The sequence below is a fragment of the Carlito syrichta genome, unplaced genomic scaffold, assembly GCF_000164805.1.
Source record: "Carlito syrichta isolate Samal-C Ts95f unplaced genomic scaffold, Tarsius_syrichta-2.0.1 Scaffold87115, whole genome shotgun sequence".
Taxonomy (NCBI): domain Eukaryota; kingdom Metazoa; phylum Chordata; class Mammalia; order Primates; family Tarsiidae; genus Carlito; species Carlito syrichta.
The window spans coordinates 29,791-55,095 of record NW_007031211.1 but is presented as its reverse complement, the minus strand read 5'-3'; the positions used below and the strand labels follow the sequence as shown (position 1 = coordinate 55,095).

Below are 25,305 nucleotides of genomic sequence, written 5' to 3'. Positions count from 1 at the left end.
TACCCGTATTTTGGGGAAAAACTATATTTGGACCATCTGAATTGAGTTTGTAAATTTTTTGATGCCTTTAAAAATGTAAGTCTGTAGATCGGATTTATTCACAGATCTAAAAATACCCTGATTTGCATCTGTACTGATTCTTGTGTTACTTAACAGCATTAATGGTCAGCAAACATTTGAAGTAATTTACTTTTATCATCTGCTCAAGCTTATTAGTTATTTTGTAAGTGGACATTAGATCATGGAATCTAAGAAGATGAATGACTTATTCAATGATAGTGACATATGTGTTCATTAAGCATTTGACCATTTCTCTTTTGCGCAAGGTCACTTTCTCTTGATTTTCTCTTCTAGGATTAATGACATAGCTAATTTCTCCTCCGAGCTGACGGCTTGCTGCACTGTTCTTAGTTCAGAATGGCTGGGGGTTCTGAAGGCTCTTTGTTGTTCCTCCAATCACGTGTGGGGGTTTAATGATGTACTCTGCACTGTGGATGTAAGTTTTCTTTTTCATTTAAAAACTCAACTGTGTAACTAAATATTTAGTTTGTGGATAATCTTTTTTTTTTTAATTTAATTGACTCAACTAAAATGTTGTAATATAGTTTTTCTTTCTCTGTCCGAAAGCAATAAATCACAGTGTTGTTGCCAGGGATTAAATGAAAATAAAATCAAAATAAGTAGAAAGGATAGCTTAATCTGTAGCTCAGATGCCAAGAGTTTTCTTGTTTCCTGAAATTTCCACTTAGCTAAGTTTCCTTGCCTATGAATGGCCTCTTCAGTGCTCTTTGTTCTCCATTTTTACCAAGTACCTTGGGCTCCTCATTTTTTGCCTAAAGCTGTTTACATTCTGGAGAAAGCCACCTTGATTTTTTATGTGCAAGGCACACTCCACAAATAAAGGTTTTGTTGGGTTACATAAGAATGTTCAGGTCTAGAATTCAGAGGGTGTCCAGTCTTGGCAGTTATGTCTGGAAGGTGATGCAGACATACTCCTTGTGTGTGTCACAAGTTTCCTTGACTGGCATGTTGCATCCGTCACATATGAATTTCTTAACAATGTGTTGATTCTTTATATCTGCCTGTTGTTGTCACTCCTTGGAGTAGTCCATGTCGTACATTAATACATCTTATGCATAGAAGAACTTTATGTATTTTTAAAGCTGTACCTTGGTTGGTGGTTTATTTCTGAGTTCTACTGTCTCAGGACTAGTTGGACAATCCTGTCTCTGTATCTCCATTCTTTGGGTAGCCATTAAGATGTTATATACAGGGGTGCCAAAAATGCATACGCATTTTAAGAGATGTTATATCTATGTGTTACTTTTCGAAGTTAAATTAAATTATGGTAGCAATGTGTAGTATGAAGTTCCCTCAACTATGCTCCGGCCTTTTTCTTTGCCCTGCCTATCCCATGGTGATACTAGCATTCGTTTGATTAACACCTCCTTTTGAGCAAATGTCATACTTAAGATGTGTATACTTTTTTTGGCACCCTGTATATAAAATTCATAGCTGTGTCTGCTTTTCTGGATTAAAAAAAGGCCCCAATGTTATTTTTAACATAGCTCCTAACCTTTTTTTTTTTTTTTAACACTTTACCTTCTGCTTTAATCCCTCATTTATAAAATTGGAATTAATAATAGTATGAACCCATGGTGTGGTGCTATTAAATGAGGTGGATTGTGCAGATTGCTGACTTTAGTCCCTGGCATATGGTACTTACTCAATACAAAGGTTGCTTCTATAGCTGTTTTTCTTATTTTCTGCTAAAGTCTTGTGAGTTCTATAAAGGTAGAGATTTCACTGCATTAATTTTTCTCCTGTTTCTCATTTTTTCTTTCTCTCTTTTTTTAAAATTTAGGAGTCAATTGGAAACTTTCAGAGTTGTTTCTGAAACTAATTTAATCACATGAAAGAACCCTTAGTAGTTATCATTCTCTGAAAGGAACTTCAAAATGTTAGTTAGGCTTGTTTTTCCAACTAAGAGAAGCTTTCTTGTTTTTCCTTGCTTCCTATGGTCTGACCCTTAAATGATGCGTCATATCACATTCTGCCAACACGGTTTAATTATGCCACATCTTTTAGTGCTTCCTTGATTGTGCATTTTTGTTGTTTTGTTTTTCGATTGCACAAGTGAAAGCTCATTGTCTTCTCACAGCATTGGGATGTGTGTAGACCTTGTTCTCTGTCTTATGAAACTGCAGCAGGCCTAGAGGATAATTCTCATGATACACCATCATTTCCCTCTATCAGTTCATGTTAGGATTTGAGGTCTTATTGGTATTGCCAACATTCTCTTAGATATTAATCTTAGATACTACTTAAAAGGTTGTTAGGTATTAAAACCTGTCAATGTTTTTCTTGAAGGTGAGTGACCTTTCATTCCATGATTCATTAGCTACTTTCATTGCTATTCTGATAGCACGACAGTGTTTTTCCCTGGAGGACGTCGTGCAGCACGTTGCGCTTCCCTCTCTCCTAGCGGCAGGTAAGGCGGCATTTGGGAACAGCAGTTGCTATTTGCTTTTTGTCTTGGTAGAGTGGTTTCTAACTACAGCAAGTCCCCTACATACAAACCTTCAAGTTGTGAACTTTCAAAGACACAAACATGCGTTCGCATGTCTAATCATATATGCTAGTTCATGTGGCTGGCATACATAGCCTCTGTTTGCCAGCCGTGGTACTGTACTATACTACCATACTTTTCAAGGTACTGTACTATAAGATTAAAAGTGTATATTTTTTACAAATGATTTGTGTGAAAAGTATAAACCCATTGCAGTACAGTACTATACTACCGTACTTTTCAAGGTATTGTACTATAAGATTAAAAGTGTATATTTTTTTACAAATGATTTGTGTGAAAGTATTATAAACCCATTGCAGTACAGTACTATATAGCCGATTGTGTTAGTTGGGTACCTAGGCTAACTTTGTTGGACTTACAAATAAATTGGATTTACAAACACGCACTCAGAATGGAACCCGCTTGTATGTGGGGGACTTACTGTATTAAAACACAAGGAAGGCCAGGTGCGGTGGCTTGTGCCTATAATCCCAGCACTTTGGGAGGCCAAGTCAAGAGGCCAGGAGTTTAGGACCAGCCTGGGTGACATAGTGAGTCCTTGTCTTTACAGCAGCAACAAAAAATTAGCTCAGGTGTCTGTAGTCCCAGCTACTTGGGAGTCTGAGATGGGAGGACCACTTGAGTCCAGGAGATGGCGGCTGCAGTGAGCCAGGATTGTGCCATTGCATTCCAGCCTGGCCAACGGAGTAAGACCTTGTCTCAAAAAATAGAAACCAAAAACATAAAAAAAGATAACATATAGGGAAAGGAGCATTTGAGGTTATGTTCTTTGGGAAATGGTGTGGCATCAAGGCAAAGATGATAGAATTGTAATAGTTGTTCTATGCAGAGTAACCTGAATCCCATGCCAAGGACTGGAAACTGCTATTTTATTACCTGTTTTAAGGAAGCACTTCAGTGTAGCTAGGGCCTTCCTTTCTTTCCTTAAGGATAGTTTATTTAAATTATTCCGGAGAATTTAGCTTACTAGGAAACCTGAAGGATTCGTTCTGGGTATCTTAGAAACTTGCTTCTCCAACCTCCCTTTCCCAGCTTGTGGAGATGCGGATGCTGAGCCCGGGGCCAGAATGACATGCCGACTCCTGCTTCATCTCTTCCGAGCTCCCCAGGCCTGCCTTTTACCTCAAGCAACTGGTGAGCTGAAGGCTAAAAAATTGGATTACCTTTAATCATTCGGAGCTATAGGTTCTAAAATAACCAAGTAGACTGTCCCTTCTGTAACTTCCTTCCTGATTATTGTGGGCTTGCCCTGGGGGCGATGAAGGAGTGAGATGATGCCATTGGGAGGGCTGTTAGCACCTTTCATTGATGTAATGTCAGGATGTGTTGGGAAATAGAAATGAAGACTAAATACACAATAAAAATACTTCTGCACGTAGGCCAAGCCAAGATGGTGGGCAGCATGATCCTTAAACATACTGTGTGTGATGGTTCTGAACCACACCATATAGCCTAAGGCAGTGGTGATTCATTGACTCTTTTTAGGCCAGGTGTAGTGGTTCATGCCTGTAATCTCGGCATTTTGGGAGACTGAGGCAGGAGAATTGCTTGAGCCCAGGAGTGCAAGACCACCCTGGGCAACAAAGTGAGTTCTTGTTTTTACAAAAAGTAAAAAAAATTAGCTGAATGTGGTGGTATGCGCCTGTACTCCCAGCTACTGGGGAGGCTGAGGCAAAGGGTCGAGTCTGTGGTGAACCTATGTCACACGACTGCTCTCCAACCTGGGTGACAGATACCCTGTCTCAAAAAATATATATATTGCTTTTTCTAAGGTAAAAGGAATAAGGTAAGAATTCTAGAGGTGTTAGTGAAGTCTGTTTCTAAAGATCATTTCCTTTTAGATAGGTGTGTGTCTGTGTGAAATCAGTACAAGTATATGGACATCCAGCTAATCTTAATGATATATTGTTCTGAGACGCAAGGACCTTGTTTTAATAATTAAAAAGAAAAGGTTAAATTAGGAATTCTGGCAGTGTTTCTTAGTGATTCTATGAAGCATCAATTAACACAAGCTCATGACAATTAAGTGCCCACAGTCTAACAATGAAAGGCCTTGCTGACTGTAAATGATTACAAAACATTGTTAATGGTGGTGGTGAGGCTATTACAGGTTTGTTATTCTTTTCCTAGGCAAACCTTTCCCGGGAATAAGATCATCTTGTGATAGACACCTCTTAGCCGCTGCTCATAACAGCATTGAAGTGGGAGCCGTGTTTGCTGTTTTAAAAGCAATTATGATGCTTGGTAAGACTATTCTGGCCCTAAGCTTTTTGGTTAATCGCCAGAAATGGAGAAAAAATAATTTTATTGAGGTTTAAATTTAATTAATATTGTTGGAAACATGCTTTGTTTGTTTCTTCTCCTGGAAAAATTAGTTGACTTTCCCACAGTCCATGCATAGTTGGACTGAAAATTCTGTTCTTTACCTACAATGACTTTGGGGGAATTTAAATACAGTACTTTTTGTCATGTTTTACTTGCATATTGTCTCAAACTGATGTAAAGTAGATCCTCAGACCCACAAGCTTATTTTGCCTTCATTTGTTGGCAGAAAGCACACTTTGTGAGGGACAGGGATAATGTGGTGATTTAACTGTTTGAATTTTATTCAGATTATATCCAGATGATATCAGAAAATCTTGAATTTTTAGACTTAGTGTTTCTGCTGCTGTTGTAACCTTGGACAAGTTTATATCTTTCTACCTTAGGTTTTTCATGAATTAGGTGATAATTGCAATGATGTTGATAGTATTGATAAACTAATATTAGCTTATCACAATAATTTTTTTACTTATTTCATAATGTCCAAAGTGTCCTTTACATTCTTATTTGTATGTGTATATATATGTGTGTGTACACACACAAATTCTTTTCCCACAAATAGTTTTACTTTTAGGAGTAATAGTCCTACTCTTTCTATGTATGTAAAGTATATTCCCTTAAAACATTTTTACCATGTAAATTATAAAAAATGTGAATGATTAGGAAGTCTTGAGTTCAGACTGCCTAATTCCCACTTTGGATACCTTATTTCAGCCTTGATGATGTAATAGTTACCTCATATGTTCCAAAGGAGCTCCCTGTGTTTAGAACAGAAATGAGTAGACAGGAATTAACTTAGATGAGTCTTAAATAATGTGTTTGAGGCTATCACCCTGTCCTGCTTGAGAAATTTTATTTGGTGTTGACTAGGAAGGATAATAGAATTTTGGTAAAACAAATTATTGAAAGTTTGTCTATAAAAAGTAAGTATATATATTTCAAAAGAATATAGGTATATATTGATGTTTGAAAATGCCCATGGATTTTGTAGAAAAAGGGAAGGGGGACCGCATTGAGGGCCATAGCGCCAACTCTGAGCTTAGGAGCTTGGAAACTTACACAGCCAATGTTAAATGCTCATTTCAGTAAGTAAAATTTCTCTACTGTGATGAGCTTTGAAGAGAAAGGCAGCTGATCAGTTCTACTTAATAAATAAATGTAGGGATCATGAAGGTAGAGACTAGCTTTTTTTCCTGCGGCCTCTCTAATGCTTATTAGAAAACCTAGCAAGGAGTAGGTTTTGGATGAACTTACATTGGAAGTGTGAATCCATGTCACAGGTATTTTAATAGCAGAGACTAAGATGAGTGTCTTCTAGACACCGGTCATTTGATTTATAGGACTGGTCTGATCCCAAGTAAATTTTGCCTACCTCTTTAATTATCCAAATAATTTGGAAGACTCCCCAGGTCTGAGAAGTGAGGATCAGGCCAGCTGAATGTCAGCAGAGCCTTGGACCAGGTGAGCAATGCATGCTCAGTTCGTTCTACTGTCTGTACAATTGTAGAAGATTCTGGTACGGCCTCCAGACCTTCTCTGTCATCCTAACATCTAAACTGAGTGAGAATCTCACAGTCTGGGACTATCAGAGGTGTGTGTTTCTTTGTTTTAGTTTCTGCAGAAATTGTAAGTTATCTACTTCACTATGTCTTAACCAGCGTCCTCTCAATTCCTATCTGCTAGGATATATTTTGAGTTAGGGAGATGAAGGCAGTTGTATCAAGTTTGGTTTCTAATGTCTATAGTAGTTTAACACAAGGCATAGAGATAGTTGTTCACATCATCCAAGAGTGGCAAAAGCTTACTAAATTTCAATACGTTTAGAATTTGGTTTTTCCTTCAACTCCTGAAGAGCTCTGTTGAATTAAATAAAATTCTATCGGTGAAGTTAATACTCTCTTTTTTTGTTTCTGTTTTTTTTTTTTGCTTGTTTGTTTGTTTTTTAGTTTGGGTCTCACTCTGTCACCCGGGCTGGAATGCAGTGGTACGATCATAGCTTTCACCACAGCCTCAACCTTCTGGGTTCAGGCAATCCTTCTGCCTCAGCCTTTCGAGTAGCTGGGACTCAGATTTGCTCTACCAAGCTCAACTCATTTTTTGATTTTTCTGTAGAAACAAGATCTCACTATGTTGCCCAGGCTGTTCTCAAACTCTTGGGCCCAAGCAATCCTCTCTTTTCAGCCTCTCAAAGTGTTGGAATTATAGGCGTGATCCACCGTGCCTGGCCAGTGTTTATATTTTAATTAGGCAAGTGTGATAATGTAGTGGTGAATTGAATGTTATTTATTCTTACCCTCCTCTTAAGATTTTATAGGTAAATATTCATTAAGCCATTCTGATTTTCAAAATTTGTTCAGCAGAGTTAAAAGTTTCTCTTGGTTGACCTGTGGGTTTTAAAAGGCTTTTTGCACTAACCTTGGTTTAGCTTTGCTCACTTATTGCAGGCAATGAAGGCCTCATCTAAAATCGTTTGTTGGTTCCAGGAAATTTTCTTATCAAGGCTTCTCATGATCCTGTGGGTAAAGAGGCAAACATTTGAAGGCTCTGCTGTCATTTGGCAATCCTTATTATGAAATTATATTACTCTCTCCTTTTAAAATAGGACAGTGGTCTGTCTTTCATGACTAGAGAAGATTTTTTTATTTCTAGCTATTCAAGCATTCTGTTCAGTTTTTTCTTAGAACTTTTTTATGAGTAATAGTCTTTCCTTAGCTTCATTTCACTGAGTACATTAGCGATATATCAAGTAAAGTTTTCTGATTTGGATGTTGCAGAGGAAGGTAAAAGACATGGGTGAGTCAATGAATGCCCTACTTTTCAGGGCATCCTTAGTATGCATTGCCCTTTTCCATTCCCAGGGAAATAAATCTCTCTTGTCAAGAAGTTGATAGTAAGGTGGGCTAAGGCAAAACTTTTCTCTTGACCTATGGATAGAAAATAAGTCATTGTAAGAGAAGAAATGGCAGAGGGACATCTAGAAGGGTGAGTAACCCATTTTTTCCTTGTCTATAAGTGAAATGAATTTGAATACATTCATGCTTTTAAGTATTGGTGAAATCAGTGTTCTGTGATTATTAAGTGTGATTCATTATGTCCTTTCCAAGTTTGGTGAAAGTAGATTTAATTCTGTAAATGAAATGAGAAATGAACATTGAACTTGCTTTTTTCCATGTCTGATAGAAACTTCTCTAGATTCTTGCATTTAGTCTCTTGATTCATTCTCTCTGTGGCTGAACAACTGACTGTGCAATGATGATACCATTCACATATTTTAAATCCCCCAAAGCCAGCCTCATTTGCTTCTGAAATATTTGGCAATAGTTTGAACATCTGTGATTTTGCTTTTGTGATTCTGTTATTTAGGAGATGCCAAAATTGGCAATAACAATGTCAGCTCTTTAAAGAACGATGACTTCACCATGAGAGGCTTACGACGCGATGGGAATGCTGACGATATCTGGACTGCCTCACAAAATTCCAAATCCTGTGGGAAAAGCATTTCCATAGAAACCGCCAATTTAAGAGAATATGCTAGATACGTGCTGAGGACTATCTGTCAACAGGTATTCTTCTGATTTAATTTGCCATTTACTTTGAATATGTAACTGCCCTTTTGTAGAAACTAAACTACTCTATTGTAGAAAACTTGTACATAGGTGGTCCCTGTTTCCCTGCTAGCTTTATTCTAATTTTATATTTGCTGAAAAGTTGCAAGATTTACAAAAAAGACTGGTATACCTTTTATACAGAATAGCCTATTTTTACATTTTGCCATATCTGCTTTGTAATTTGTGTGTTAATATGGTTGCACAAACCTATTTTTTTTTAACCATTTAAGAGTAGGAGATGTGTTTTCTTCTTCTTTACTCTTGAATACTTCATTCTCTACTTCATAACATAATCAAAATACAGTTGTGAAAAATAAGAAAATTTAGCATTGGCACACTAATTTTTTCTCATCTGTAGGCCACAGCCTGATTTTGTTAATTGTCCTAGTAATGAGCCACAGTCTGACTTTGTTAATTGTCCTAGTAAAGATGGATTTGTCTGAGGTTTCCTGTAGATTAGCTTCAGTTTATGCATCCCGGGCCAAGATACCCCAGAAGTAATGCTGTGTTCTTTCAGGTAATCTCATCACAAGGTCTATGATGTCCATTCGCACCTCACTGGTGATGTTAATTTTGATCAAGTTTTCTCCATTTCAAGATTTCTCCACTGTATAGTTACTAATTTTCCCCTGGCAATGAATATGCAATCTTTGGGAGAGACACTTTGAGACAGCACAACTTTGCTCTTCCTCATCTAACATCGTCATGACTCATGAGCATCCATTTTGTTTCTTGTCCGACTTAATCATCACTGTGATGTCTGTGAAATGGTGATTTTTCTTTTGCCTGTCAACTTGGTTTTTATCCCTCTTTTTTATTTATTTATTTATTTTTTACATCATTATCTCACTCTGTCACCCAGGCTGGAGTGCAGTTTCATGATCATAGCTCATCTCAGCCTTGACCTCCTGGGCTCGAGTGATCCTTCCGCCTCAGCCTTCCAGGTGGCTGGGACTGTAGGTGCATGCCACCTTACCTGGCTAATATTTTTATTTTAATTTTTTGTAGAGACAAGATCTCGCTATGTTGTCTAGGCTAGTCTCGAACTACTGGGCTCAGGCAATCCTCCCACCTTGGCCTCCCAAAGTGCTGAGATTACAGGCATGAACCACTGCAACCAGTCAAGATGATTTTTTTTTAAATAATGGAAGCATAACTGAAAAAATAATAAAGCTGATCACCTGGACCAGGGAGGGCCCCAAAGGAAGGATTCATCTCTCAGTATTCCTTTTTGTGTAGTTTAACTTTGGAAGTATACTATTCTATAGACAGAGCTAGGGGGAGAAAAGGAATCTTAGCTAAATGCAAACAAAAGCAAATGAACTCAATTCTATTTCAAATAAAGATCATATTCGCATAGAAGGAGAAAGTTCAAACAACTCTTGAGCACAATATTTTAAACCCTTAGAGAAAAAGAACTACCAGCAAATCTTCAACTCCTTTTCAGTAGGTTTGTTTTTCCTAGTGGCATATGTGCAACAATTCTAAAACCACTTTGGGTGTATCATTGAATTAAATAGATGAGTAAATGGGTTGTTGTTACCAGGAATCTGAGTTTTTACTGTGGAAGAGGGTAATACTAATATGACACAGGGGAAAAAAAGAATAACTGTGTGAGGTTGGATTGGGATTGACGATGTCAACATGAACTCATAATTGTACACACGCATATCCATGTGTATGGATGTATTGTTTTCCTGGCTCTGTCTGCTGAAATGTCCTAGAAGTAGTGACACCTCATAACCATGGGTACACACAGTACCTAGACCTTAAATTCTAAGTATCATTCCCTACTAAACAGAACCAGGGTTCCTTGGAGGAATGGTTGATTCCAGGCCTGGAGCAGAGAAGGTATAAGACAGATCAGAAAGTAAAAAAATACTGTTTTTTAGTAAAACATAGAAACATGTCAAATGATGCAAGGAACGGATGAAGAAGTTCCCACTGGATAAAGTACAAGACAGGCCAGAAAGTGAGATATAACTTTAACATGAAAATAGCTAAGGACAGTCCTATTATAGCTCATATGGATAATAAATAAGTAGAGAAGAAAGCTAAGCTCTTCTTTGAAATAGGAATCACACTGATATTGTTGACCTGCTGGGCTCAGGTGATCCTTCCGCTTCAGCCTTCCAAGTAGCTGGAACTACAGGCACATGCTACCATGCCCGGCTGATTTTTTTGGTTTATTGTAGAGACAAGGTCTCACCACGTTGCTCAGGCTAGTCTTGAACCCGTGGGCTCAGGCAGTCCCCTCACCTTGGCCTCCCAAAGTGCTGGGATTATAGGCTTGGGCTACCGCGCCCAGCCCACTTGGCATTTTTAGCAAGTCAAAATGCTAGAAATAATTGCTTTTCAAACTTTCCAAACTTTCCTACCTACTTTTTTCTTTCTTTCTTTTTTTTAGATTGGAAAAATGTAGTTTATTTAGAAGATATTTTAGAAAGAGAAAGGAAGGAGATTCACCTCCCCATAGTAGGGGAAGGGCCAAATCTTAGGAAAACATGGCAACCATGGCTCTACTTCTTTTCACGTCATTTTTTTTAAATTAGAAGATTCCTGTCTGTTTTACATACCACTGTGCATTGTGAATGTAGTACATACTACATACAAATACAGGAAGTCACTGCTTGTTAGTTTAATTGCCATTTTACTTTTAGGAATGGGTAGGAGAACATTGCCTAAAAGAACCAGAAAGATTGTGTACAGACAAAGAACTTATATTGGACCCCGTGCTTTCAAATATGCAAGCACAGAAATTGTTGCAGCTTATCTGTTATCCTCATGGCATTAAAGAGTGCACCGAGGGGGACAACCTGCAGAGACAGCACATCAAGCGCATCCTTCAGGTAAGGGGTATGTTCTAAAGGTTGTGGTTCTGTCATTTGACATGTCTGTGATCAGAAGAGTGAGCAGACTTGGCATACTTTATTTCTGGGTAGATATAGATGCTATAAATTGTATGTAATTTATCAGATAAATATTGATACTTTAAGTCAGTACTGTATTTACGTGAGAAATAAGCTGCTTTTTTTTTTTTTGAGTCTGGGTCTCACTCTGTCACCCAGGCTGGAGTACAGTGGCACAATCACAGCTCACTGAAGTCTTGACATTCTGGGCTCAGGCAATCTTCCACCCCCAGCTGAATTTTTTGGTAGGAACAAGGTCTTACTTTGTTACCCCTTCTCATCTTGAACTCCTGGGCTCAGGCCATCCTCCTACCTTGACACCTTAAAGTGCAGGGTTTATAGCCGTGAGGCACTGTGACTGACCTGAGAAAGAAGCTTTGTGGATGGGCTGTGTTAAATATATTATTCGAGAAATATTGAAGTCATTTTGTAATGTGACTGGTTTGATAAGCAGATTTTGCAAAGAGAAATGCTTGTTGTCCTTATTTCTAGTGTCTAGCTGAGTCAAGACACATTATTATTTAACGTTGCTATTTCTTTATTTGTATCTGTGCCAAGTATATACTTAATAAGATTGGAAGTCTTTTGACCTATATATATTTATTCTGCTCTTTCTTGAGGGGGAGGATACTGCCAGGAATTATTATATTTTAATGCATGCTCAATATTCTTAATGTTTTAACAATTTTCATTTTCCCCAGAATCTTGAGCAGTGGACACTGAGACAGTCCTGGCTAGAACTCCAGTTAATGATTAAACAGTGCTTGAAGGACCCTGTGAGTATATATTGAAAGCTTGTATAGGCATACAATGTGTACAAAAACATACTGATGTTTGAGGATAAAGAAAACACACATATGTGCTAGTTTTGTTATATCTAATCTAGGGCTCTGGTTCTGTGGCCGAAATGAACAACTTACTGGACAACATTGCAAAGGCAACAATAGAAGTATTCCAGCAATCTGCAGACCTGAATAATAATTCTTCCAATTCTGGCATAAGTCTCTTTAACCCAAATGGTATTGGAAGTGCTGATACAAGTAGCACAAGACCAAATGGAATAAAGACATTTCTAAGGTATTTTTTTAGTGTGATTTTTGTGGTCTATTATTAAATTTTCACATAAAAGAGCAAATCTTATTTGTGTAGCACAGTTATTTTGTTATCAACCACAGGAATATGAAGCAAATAATTACTTGTAAATGACATTTATCATTATTTAAGTTGAAGGGTAAAGCTGGGGTGATGATATCTTAGAATTCTAAATATTTGAGTAAGTCCATCCAGTTTGGAACCATAGGAAAACTCAGATTTGATTCATGTTTTCCATGTCCCTTAGTCTGCTGTGTTACATGGTATTCATTATATGGGAAACCCTTTTTCTACCATTTTTATTAATAGACAGTTTTGCACAAATATATTGTGGTAATTTGCATTCAGAATTAGAATCAGTAGGCATGTGAAATCTTAAAGTAAACCTTTAATTATGAAAGGCAGATAGATTTATATTTCATCATTTTGGTTTAAAGTATAACCAGTGAATTTTAAACTTTAAAAATTGGTTTTTAGTATGCTTACATATAATATATTTCATATCATACCCGTGACAAAAAAAGTGTATTGTTTGTTGGACTGAAGGATTGTTACTAATCAGAGAGAGAGAATTATAGAAAAATGCTAAAAAATAGTTTAATTGTGGTATCCTCTCAGAACCATAGCTTTTATTGCTTTCCACAAGAATGAGTGGAAAGTGTATGCAAATGTCTAGTGTTTGGGAAAAGGAAAGATAGCATAGAAATAAAAGGGGAATCTTAGAACAGTCTGTTTTACTTTTAGAGTTTCTGCAATAAGTGTGAGAGTGGGGGGAAAACGGATGCTTTCTCGGGTATAACACCTGTCTCTGATTTTAGTTCCTCTGAACGCAGGGGCGTGTGGTTGGTGGCCCCCCTCATTGCCAGGCTGCCGACTTCTGTGCAAGGAAGAGTGTTGAAGGCTGCTGGGGAAGAACTGGAGAAGGGACAGCACTTGGGTTCTTCTTCCAAAAAGGAAAGGGACAGACAAAAACAGAAGAGGTATGGCTGGCAGTCGTGCCTGTTTGTGTGAGAGTTGAGTCACGACTGAGAAAATCTAGCATCCTGTAAACATATGTGGTCCTTGTATCTGGAGTCCACTGAAATATGGTTTTTAAACGGAATTGGAAACATGCTGTTAGGCAATGCTCTGTTCCTAAAAAGCTTCAGGTTATCATAGTTAACTAGTTCTCATGTCTGCCTGCGTATCCAAATCACTGCTGAACTGTTAAAAATACTGATGTCTAAGCCCCACTTTAAAAGAACTGAAACAGATCTGAATAGTCACCTGTCCCTGTATTTTATTTTTAGCTTTTTCTAATTTTTGTTTTTACTACCTTGGTATTTATGTTTAAAATACATAGAATCTGGCTAGGTATGGTGGCTCATACCTGCACTCCCAGCACTTTGGGAGACTGAGAATGGAGAATCACTTGAGCTCAGGAGTCTGAGATCAGCAACATAGTGAGATCTCACCTTTACAAAAAATACAGAAATTAGCTGAGCATGGTGGCGTGTGCTTCCAGCTACTTGAGAAGCTGAGGCAAAAGGATTGCCTAAGCCCATAAGGTCAAGGCTGGGATCACACTACTGTACTCCAGCCTGGGCAACAGAGTGAGACCCTGTCTCAAAAACTGAAATACATACATTTTATAATTCTGGCATGGTAAGGCTGGTGGAGCAAATACTTTGCCAACATGTGGTGTTGAAACCTGAGATCTCCCATCTAAGGCTTTGATTAAAAGCCCAGACCCCAGCTTCAGCCCGTTCTTGGGAGCCACATGAGTGCCTAGTTCTCCATTTTCCTTATCCACAAAGATCAGAGTAGCCATTCTAGAGTATTGTTATTCCCAACAGCCAAACTCTGCAGTCTGAAATTGTAACTAATGTTTTAAACCAATTTTAGGGTTCTTGCTCTAAATTAGATGTTAAAACTTTTAAATCACCAAAGCGAATGTTTTCTTAATTTCTTTTATGGTTAAGAAAAGGTTTCAAACAATTACAGTGGAAACTGACCATACTACTGAGAAAGAATAAAACCTTACCTTAATGAAAATGCCATGAATTTAGCAACCCGGAAGAAAAAAAAGATAATTTTTTCCATTAAAAAAAAAAAATCTTACATGTAAGTTTCTTTCCCCCTAATTAATAATACTGTTGTAGCTGCCATTTTTTGGCCTCTTACAAAATGCCAGCTCCTCTATAAATTATTATTATTATTTTTTGAATTGGGGTCTCACTGTCTGTCACCCAGGCTGGAATGCAGTGGCACAATCAAGATGATCAAGGCTCACAGCAGCCTCCACTTCTAAATGTAATAAATATGAAACCCACTCTCTGAGACAACTACATGCAAGGTCTTCATTTTACAGACTTTATTATATAAGTTATCCATTTTTTTTTTTTTTTTTTGAGTTGGAGTCTCACTCTGTCGCCCAGCCTGGAGTGTAGTGGCCGCTCCCGGTCACTGCATCCTCGACCTTGCTGGGCTCCGGCAATCCTCCCGTCCCAGCCTTCCGAGTAGCCGGAATTACAGGCATGTGCTACCACGCCCGGCTGATTTTTTGATTTATTGTAGAGATGAGGTCTCGCTGCCCAGGTGGGTCTCGAACCCGCGGGCTCAGGTAATCCACTCACCTCAGCCTCCCAAAGGCACGGGATTACAGGCTGAGCCACCGAGCTCGGCAAATTATCAATTTTAAGACCTCCTGAGCTCAGGTGATCCTTCCGCCTCAGCATCCCAAGTAGTTGGGACTACAGGTGCATGCTAACACACCCAGCTGATTGATTGATTGATTAACTAATTTTATAGAGATGAGGTTTTACTATGTTGCGCAGCCTGGTCTCAAACTTCTGGGCTCAAACCTACCTCTCTTCTGTAAATTTTCACAGTGATCATATGTGGTAGGTGCTCTCATTATCTCCTTTTTAGGATAGATAGAGAAACTGAGGCACAGAAAGGTTGTATAAATTGCTCCAGGACACACAGCGAAGGAGGTAAAGCTTGGGCCAGGCCTCTGAGCCCATGCTCTTAACTATATAGTACATTGTGGTGGAGACCCAGCACTGCATGTACTGTATTTTGTTTGTCATCTGGTTGTTTTACCACTTTTTCCAGCATTAGTTAACCAACCAGAAGACACAATTTTACTTTTCTAACGTATTTGCTAATGGATGGGTGTATGTACAGGGAAGATAGCTAGTGCTACGGTTGAAAGATAGCTTTGCCCAAGTACACAGCTCTCAGGTCTACCCTTGCAACATGAAGCTGATGGAGATATTTTGGCCTAGATCTCATTTTTTTTTGAGTTGGAGTCTCACTCTGTCGTCCAGACTGGAGTGCAGTGGCCGCTCCCGGCCACCGCAGCCTCGGCCTGCTGGGCTCCAGCGATCCTTCCGCCTCAGCCTTCCGAGTAGCCGGAATTACAGGCATGCGCCACCACACCCAGCTGATTTTTTTTTGATTTATTGTAGAGATGAGGTCTCACTGCCCAGGCGGGTCTCGAACCCGCGGGCTCAGGCAATTCACTCACCTCAGCCTCCCAAAGGCGCGGGATTACAGGCTGAGCCACCGAGCCCGGCTTAGATCTCATTTTTAAGCAGTTTTTCTTTCCAACATAACACTTCGTTTGTCAATATGATTTGCCAATTGTTTTCTAATTGAAGAGTTTTTTAAATACCAATTTAAACCAGAATTGTTTACCAAATTCCTTGAAACTTCTTCACCAGTGGAGCCTGTATGCTGTGTTGAAGCCATGCACTAGAGGTCACTAGCAAGCACACTGTTTTGGGAGTTTTCAGATCTCGCTGCCAGTTTAGTTATGCCAGTATCCTGCTGTTTGGTCTTGAGCAATGTGCCAAAAAAACAAGAAAGAAAACCCAGGAACAAGTATTACATGCATATAGATCTGTTTCCTGAACTCTAAAATGAGAGTTTTTAAAATTTTAAAATGAGAGTTTTTAAATTTTTTAAATTTTTCATATTATTCTGTGTATACATTGATATTCTTTCTGATGTGTATTTTAAATCCTGATTATTGCTGTAAAACACAAATTCATTTTCTTCTCCTCTCACTTCCCCCCAGCACACACACGTGGTACATATTGTGCTAGTTTGGAAATGCCTTCAAGGGCAATAGAGCATGTAAATGATTTAGAAGGATTATAGTGGCTTTTATGACGATCAGTTGAACTTTCCAGGTAGCCTTTGGTTATTTACCCATCCTCCTTCTTTATTTAATAGTAAAATAAAGAAAAGCCAGTAACCCGAGGCAAAGAAATAAATGTTGCAACAGGAAGTCGTCCATTCTTTCTAACTAGATCTGTGGTTATTACTTCCTTTGTAGTATGTCTCTTTTGAGTCAGCAACCCTTCCTCTCACTGGTACTTACCTGCCTTAAGGGACAAGATGAACAACGGGAAGGCCTCCTAACATCTCTCCAGAATCAGGTTAACCAGGTAAAGTATAGTATAATATTAAGCCAGGCAAATATCCCTTTAATGGCATGTATTTCTTTTCCTTTCAGATATTGAGATTAAACTAATAAGAGTGCAGCATTTTTTGATTAGATGCTGAGAAACACAATTCATGCCCTATTCTACCAGGCATTCTAGTCACCACAAGGTCAATGGTTTTATATTAATGATTCATTTGATCAATGCATGTAGACTATAAAAGTAAAGTTTTACATATTGCATATAGCGTTGAAGTGTCCGCTCCTTTCCTGACTGTGTCATAGGAGAGTCTGTGCTGCTGCAGGAGGCATGGCAATGAGACAGAGGTACCTGTGTTCAGCTCCTCAAGCTGGGATTCCTCATGTCAGGAATGGGCCCAGTTTTGAGCTCTTTGGGTTCAGAAGCTCAATTTTATTGATGCCAATGAAGTGCGCAGGAAAGAAATCAGAAGGCATATTGATCTGTTTACAGACAATTTGAATGTTGCCTTTTCACCAACCACAGTTCTCCTGGTCACTGTTTGGGGCACTTGTATCTATGTACTCCAAGAAAACTGAGCAATCAATTTAGAGATTGGAGAGCATGGAATCAATCAAGTGCATAGATAGGTCTTGTGACATGTTCTATTCTGAGGCAGAGCCTAACTGACCCCTCCTTTTGGTGACATGTTGCTATGACGCCATGTCTTTCCCTTTGGTGGTACTGGATGGATGTGGACAAGAACACGTAATCTTATTTTCTACTCTTGTCATTTCTTACCTTTATGAGAGATCTAGCAGAGGCCTAGACATAGCAGCCATAGTTATTCTTTTTAAATGTAAGACATGTATTACCCATGTCCAAAACACTTCAGTGTTTTTCTTTTTCTTTTTTTTTTTTTTTTTTTGAGTTGGAGTCCCACTCTGTTGCCCAGGCTGGAGTGCAGTGGCACACTCACGGCCACTCCAGTGTCGACCTGCCAGGCTCTGGCAATCTTTCCGCTTCAGCCTTCCAAGTAGTGGGAACTACAGGCATATACTACCACGCCCGGCTAATGTTTGATTTATTGCAGAGACAAGGTCTTGCCAAGTTGCCCTGGCTGGTCTTGAAACTGCGGATTCAGGCAGTCTACTTGCCTTGGTCTCCCAAAGTGCTGGGATTACAGGCTGAGCCACTGAACCCGGCCCAGTGTTTCTTATTATACCTAAAATAAAAATTCAAAGTCTGGGGCTAGACACAGTGGCTCACGTCTATAATCCCAGCACTTTGGGAGGCTGAGGCGAGAGGACTGCTTGAGCCCAGGAGTTCAAGACCAGCCTAGGCAACATAGCACATCTACAAAATAAAAAAATAAGCCCAGCATGGTGGCACACGCCCGTAGTCCCCACTACACGGGAAGCTGAGGTAGAAGGATCACCTGAACCCAGGAGGTGGAGGCTGCAGTTAGCTGTGATTGTGTCAGTGCAGTCCAGCCCGGGTGACAGAGTGAGACCTTGACTAAATAAATAAATATTGTGAAGTCTGAGCATGATTTGGTACTGGCTCTCTCTTCCACCTTGTCTTTCACTTGTCATGGCCTTGCTCGCTAGCTGGCCGTGTTACTGTTCGTATTCCTTGAACATGCTGAGCAAATTCTCATTGCAGTGCCTGGGTATCTTTTTTCCCCTTTTAGCTGGAAGGATTCCTTCCCTGATATTAGCCAGACCTATTCCCTCACTTTGTTCAGATGGCCTTCCTCCTTAGGAAGGCTATGATCACCCTCTAAAAGTAGGACCACTGTCATTGTCCATCCCCTCACCCTGCCTCATAGCACTTTTGACATGTATTTTTATTTGTCCTACTACTATTTTGTGAGCCACATGAGAGCTTGTATGGTTTATTAATGGCCTCACACCCTAATGCAGTCTTGGGACAAGTCTGTGTCTTTTGATGAGATTTGGGAAGTGCTCTCCATTTGCTGTGCAGTGTGTTTACAGGTCATCTGTTGGGATGGGTTACTTCTGCATGTGACTCATTTAAACTCTTTTGAGATGATTCTCATTAGCCACCATATTTCAGAGAATGATAGAATTTTTTGTTGTTTTCTTAGAAGAGGCGTTGGATTTTTTGTATTTTTTTTCCCTCATGTCATCTGATTTTGGGGTGTTGCCTACTTGTGGCCTCCTTTCCTAAGCAAACTTTTCTGTTCCCAGCATTAGTCTGAGTCAGTGAGGAAGCAGCCACTTTATAAACCAATAAGCCACGTGGCTGATGTCTAAGATGGCATCTTTTAAAAAAATATTGTGCATTCTCTATATACAGTATTTTGTACATTCTTTTTCTCAAGGAAGTCACGTCCATAAGCTAGCACACCTTCTCTTCTATAAAACAACAAAAGAATACATTTGCTGATGTTCACAGCATGTCCCTAGAAATACAACATGGGGCAGATACAATATATAATTCTCTCTCTCCAATATATATCTTTGTAAGATCCGTAAAATAGTATATTAATAGTTTTTTATTAATGCTTAATTTGATAACCCTCTAAAGCATTTTTGCAGAGTTAGTAACAGGATATATAATAGACAAGATTTTCTTCTTCCACCTAGAAAGACAAATGAACAAAGAAATAGCCAAATTGCTATCTGGAGAAAGAGGAAGAAAGCTAACATTTTATGTATCTTCGCTAATTTGTTAAAGTTAAGAAGTTGTTTTTGACTATCAATAGAAAGCTTAATTTACCTTTAAATATGAGAAAAACGTCAATTTTAACAGGGAGGAAAAGGTTTTGTTTTTCCTTTTGTGATCTTAGATCTTAAGTAACTGGAGAGAAGAACGATATCAAGATGACATAAAAGCACGGCAGATGATGCACGAAGCATTGCAACTCCGCCTAAATTTGGTAAGAGGCGTTTCTAGTATTTTCCCTCCATTGAACATATCTATATGTGAAAACAATTCCAGCTTTTCCCTTCTCCCATGGGCAAGGTCTGCATTGTAAGGGGCCCTCCACCGTTTGCTCTCTGTAACGACTTCCCTGTCTCTGAAGCCTTGTGTTTTCCTTCCTGTCTGGTGAGACTTCTAGACAGCAGGAGGTATTTTAAGCATTGACTTGCCTTCTCCACCCTCTGCCCAGTGAATCTCTCCTCTGTTCATTTTATGCTAAGAGCAGGTCTGAGAAGACTAGCATTTTGAGATGAGTTAGCTTCTACTTCTTCATTTAAAAGCCATAAAAATGCCCTGTAACTCAAAATTTCATCAGACTTTTCATCAAAGTATTCATGAAGAAAATTCCACAGTGATGTTTTACAGAAATTTAAGATTTTGCACCCATTGCATTTTCCTTTGAATTATTCTGTTCCCATTAGGCAAGCTCAAGTGAAGCCTACTCTGGAGGATAGCTTACCTGATTTTTTGGCAGTTGTTTCACCTAACTAATCCTCAAGCCTCCAGCATCATTCCTTCTGTGTCAGTGGATGTTCCTAAGTGGTATTCTAATAGCAGACTTAAATTCAGTAGTAATTGAGTAGCAAAAACAAAGATGCATCAGATTATGTGGTTTTGACACTATTCAGGCTTAATTCAACTACAGTTGCATCATTAAAATGGATATTATGAAAGACTAGGACCAAAAGAAAGCTAACTATATTGGTTCAGGTACTCACTCCCCTTCTTTGTTTTATCTATTTAACTTTTGATTGACTGAACTGTGCTGGAAGGAACTAAAAACAGTGGTAAATGTGTATCTACGTGTCAGAGAAGATAGGATAGTCCATGAACTAGAACATCTTTTTTGAAGAAAAGAATCTAAATTTGGCCGCATCAAGTGATGGGGGTGGTATTTTCTCTTTTGCAGAATGCAAATTTTTTCCTGTATTTTGTATGCTAGGTAGGAGGAATGTTTGACACGGTGCAGAGGAGCACCCAGTGGACTACAGACTGGGCCCTCCTACTCCTTCAGATAATTACTTCAGGAACTGTTGACATGCACACTAACAAGTATGTTTCCATCATTTCACATTTGTTTTGCTGTATGCGTGCATGTTATAAGCTTTAATATACCGATGACAAATCCTGCCACATCGTATTTCCTTGGGTACTAAAAATTTTGTACCTTGAATTAAAATACTCAGTCTAATAAATGTGTCTTGATTCTGTTTTAAGCTGAAAATAATTCTCTTCTTTCCCCTCTTAGTGAACTATTCACAACCGTTCTTGACATGCTGGGTGTCTTAATCAATGGGACATTAGCCTCTGACCTATCAAATGCATCCCCAGGCGGATCTGAAGAGAACAAACGTGCATACATGAATTTAGTCAAGAAACTGAAAGTAAGTTTGGGATCAGTCTGTGTTATAAGCTCAAGTTGTTTATGGATTTGTTATCTAGTGCATTTCAGTTTGCTACTCATTAAATTAAATGCCACTGTTGTATTCAACTTAATTTAATGTGATTTTGCTGTTTGTTTGATCTTAGCTTACCAGCACCCAATAGTTACAAGCATGTAACTTTGAAGACTTTTATTTAAAAAAAGAGTTATACTTACAAGCATGTTTAATTTTTTAAAAGAACTTTAGATGTTCATTATTAAGTATATAACCAAAATACTGACAGTAGATAGATTTAGGATAAATCTGTGCTTGAACTGGCACATGTCATTGAAAAATAACCATCTGCTTTGAAATTTGTAAATCTGATTAATTTGACTAACCACTAACACAATCTTTGAAACAAACTGTAAAAAACAGTACAAAAAAGAAAATCAACAAATCTGTGCCTTACCAATAAAATAACCGATGGTTTCCTTTGATCTGACCCTGGATTCAAGAAAGTGCTCTGTGCTGCAGCTCCTGCCTTCTGATTACAAATGCAACCCCGGATTTTTGTCATTTCAGCACTATGATGTTTGTTGTGTAACAAGAGTGCCTTTGTATGTGTTCTATTTTCCACTTAAATAGAAGAAATGAAACACTCAACACTCTAATTTGGAGCTGCCTCATAGACCATGTTCAGGGTTAAAGAGCATGCTGTCTATAAAAAGGGAAATGTTTCAGAGGGGAACTTCCTTTTTGTTGACTTTGCCTTCATTGTAATTTTGTCCCACTTTTCTTTCTCTTTGTCTTTAGAAAGAGCTAGGAGACAAGCGATCAGAAAGTATTGACAAAGTTCGACAGTTGCTGCCTTTGCCAAAACAGACGTGTGATGTCATCACTTGTGAACCTATGGGTTCCTTGATTGACACTAAGGGGAACAAAATTGCTGGATTTGATTCTATAGATAAAAAACAGGCAAGAGTAAATGTTTTTTCTCATATATAAATACATATGTTTACAAAATCCAAAAACTTTTTTTTTGTCTTCTTATAGGGTGTGTAAAACATCTCAATTTTGTAGTTTTTTCATTTTTTGAAAGGCATACTGTTGTTGTCTAAGTGCAATGATCATTGGCATTATCATAAGTAGGTCATATCTTTGAAGATCTTCATTTAAAATGTTTACCTGAAGTTAAATAAATTTATGAAATATACCAAGGGAAAACTAAGTAAAAGCTAGTGTAAAAGAAGAAATAGCAAAGACCAATTTTGGTTTTACTTCAAATTTGGAAGCAGAGTCTTTTTAGATAAGAAAAATTTTATTAATAAAAATCTTCATTTAAGCTGAGCATGGTGGCTCAGATTTATAGTTCCAGCTACTTGAGAGGCTGAAGCTGAAGAATTGCTTGATCCCAGATGTTTGAGGCTGCAGGGAGCTTCAGTGGCAGCAGTGGGTAGCTGTGAATAGTGAGACCACCATCTCTTTATAAGCAAAACAAAAAACTTTGTGTAGTAAGCTCTTTCAAGTATAATATTGAAAATGTTATGATATTTCATATTCTTATCAAACAATATTTAGTGGACACTTGTTTTATATACAATATTAAAGAAAGTTCTCTAAAATGTGAGAGGAGCGGACAGTTATTCTTTCAATGACCATTGAATAACCACAGACATTCCCCAGTCATCAAGATGAAAGACAGAGCTCCTGCCCTCAAAGGGGAAGTAGAAAGACAATTACAGTGCAATGATTTGTGTGTCATGGTATAGAGAGGGTGTTAGAGAACACTGAAGAAGAGCCATCGAGTGCAGACAAGCGGGAGATAGTTAGAGCAGAGTCCCCAGGAAAGTTGACATGTGAGCCATTCTGAGGGATTAAGAGTTAGCTGGGAGGTATTCAAAGTGTGGTCCATCAAAGGGAAGCTTATGTAAAGACATGAAAGATTGAGGCTTCAAGGGGAATCTAGAGTAGCCTGAGAACCGAATACCAGTGTGGTTTTGGAATGAGAATAAGCTAGAGTCATGGTCAAGTTGAGTTTGTGGTGACCATGGGCTCCCTAGTGGTAAGACATACAGAATCCATTTTGATATGTGGTCTTGGCGCCCAGGAAAAAGTTATCATCTCAAGACAAATAATTAGAAAATAGTTAATTTATAAGTGGTAATTGAATTTTTTTTTAGATGAAGTAACATGAGAGAGTTAGAGTAGATAAGATCAAGAACACACGTCTTAGGAAATGACTGAGTAGTTATTTGGGGGGCCATTTTTGAGGAAAAATACTTTCAAATTGGTATGATGGGGAAGGTGTCAAGAGATGTCACCAATTAATGTTAAAAATAAACTGTTTTTCTGTTTATTTTCAGAAACAGGATAAAAGGTTTTTTTTAGAATCAGTAGAAATAAGCTCGAGTTGAAAGGTTTTATTTGTATCTGCTGCTACGATTTAATTGAGTAATAATATTACTTTATTCAGAAGTTGACTTGTTAAGTACATGAAAGGTCCTAGGAGTTTGAGGTATTGAACCAAGTCCATTCATACAGGCTTGGATTGAAGTTAGTATGAACCCAATTAGAGGCTGACTGTAACTTGACTCTTAAATTTGATATTATCCTTAAAATGATAAATATTCCAGAGTTTCATAACTGTTGATAATTTAACTTTGTAGTGAGCGTACTTTAGAGAAATGCATTTGCAGTAAATAAGAAATCCATTTACAGTAAAATATCTTGGACTACCTTGTGTTGCCTGAACAGAGCACTGTGTGGTATAAAGGACTGTAGAACTGAGCTTCCAGAGCTGAAATCTAGTTACTGTCCTCCAGTGACCCTGCTGTATAACCCTGTCTGTAGGGTTCCCTGGGACCCACACCAATCATCCAGAATGTTCTCTGAATCCATACCCTGTGCAAGCCTGGCCTATGACTCAGGAAAACATCCGAATGGATTGTCATAGAGTGTTATTTTACCACAGGGTCTCCAGGTCTCTACGAAGCAGAAGGTGTCCCCATGGGACTTGATTGAGGGTCAGAAGAACCCAGCTCCTCTTTCCTGGGCCTGGTTTGGGACGGTCCGAGTGGACCGAAGAGTGATCAAGTATGAGGAGCAGCATCACCTCCTGCTGTACCACACGCACCCCATGCCCAAGCCCCGAAGCTACTACCTCGAGCCACTGCCCCTGCCTCCCGAGGAGGAAGAGGAAGAGCCCACATCTCCAGTCTCTCAGGAACCAGAAAGGAAGTCAGCCGAGCTGTCAGATCAGGGAAAAACCGCAACAGATGAAGAGAAGAAGACGAAGGGAAGGAAGCGCAAGACGAAATCAAGTTCAAGGGTCGATGTAAGTAGTAGCGGAAGAAGAACTTGGGCTCCTAAGCATCCAGTGTGGGATTTACCCATGCCCACATTATAGCCCTGGGAACATTCCTAAGGGCAGTGTGAGGTTTGTTATAACAGTTATTTTAACAGGATTTGTTGCAATTGACTGAATGGCACTCGATGACTTGTCACAGATGGCAGGATTAAAGCTTTTGATTTTCCCTCCTTTGCTTTTAGTAATTTTGTTTCTTTTTAGGTTTCCATTGTGAATACTACTTAGTTAATATTTTAGTGCCTCATAATTTCCTCAGGTTTTAAATTTGAATATTTTTAGAAGTATACAATCCCACCCTCTCACATATTATTAGTAAATTTAAAATATTTATTGTGTTTTATGCGGTTGAGGTGTAGTAAGTTCACATAAAAACCTCTGTTTGCTTTACCCTTGCTAAAAGTTACACCTAACATCATATCCAGTAGGATGCTCCTGAGACTTTCTGTTAACATGTTTACCCTCCTACGTTAACATGTTTAAAATAATTTTACTGTGTGTTTCCCTCCTAGTGTTCCCTACCTATAACATATTTCCTTGAAAACAACAGAAGAGTATTTGATGGTAGTTTAGAAATAATTGGATAAAAGTTGTGAAGTAATGCTTAAAATATCTATTTAAATTCACCTACAAATATTTCAGAGAATTTGAGTCATTTTTCTATAAAATTTAAGGGTATTCTTGCTGCACAGTGGAGGAAATTTTCAGAATTT

At 38.5% G+C, this 25,305-nt stretch overlaps 1 protein-coding gene across 1 annotated transcript in view; it reads left to right on the top strand.

Annotated features, from left to right (window-relative positions):
* MED12L (mediator complex subunit 12 like) overlaps positions 1 to 25,305 on the top strand; it is a gene marked incomplete at its 3' end in the record, with an annotated part of 335,349 nt that overhangs the window by 281,271 nt on the left and 28,773 nt on the right. Inside the window, exons 22-36 of the mRNA XM_008057491.2 lie at positions 355 to 496; positions 2,371 to 2,491; positions 3,623 to 3,724; positions 4,721 to 4,834; positions 8,276 to 8,475; positions 11,181 to 11,369; positions 12,131 to 12,205; positions 12,316 to 12,506; positions 13,340 to 13,501; positions 16,846 to 16,957; positions 19,728 to 19,817; positions 20,805 to 20,914; positions 21,111 to 21,246; positions 22,042 to 22,203; positions 24,200 to 24,562. Coding sequence (XP_008055682.1) covers positions 355 to 496; positions 2,371 to 2,491; positions 3,623 to 3,724; positions 4,721 to 4,834; positions 8,276 to 8,475; positions 11,181 to 11,369; positions 12,131 to 12,205; positions 12,316 to 12,506; positions 13,340 to 13,501; positions 16,846 to 16,957; positions 19,728 to 19,817; positions 20,805 to 20,914; positions 21,111 to 21,246; positions 22,042 to 22,203; positions 24,200 to 24,562 — 2,269 coding nt within the window. The remainder of the gene's footprint in view (positions 1 to 354; positions 497 to 2,370; positions 2,492 to 3,622; positions 3,725 to 4,720; positions 4,835 to 8,275; positions 8,476 to 11,180; positions 11,370 to 12,130; positions 12,206 to 12,315; positions 12,507 to 13,339; positions 13,502 to 16,845; positions 16,958 to 19,727; positions 19,818 to 20,804; positions 20,915 to 21,110; positions 21,247 to 22,041; positions 22,204 to 24,199; positions 24,563 to 25,305) is intronic.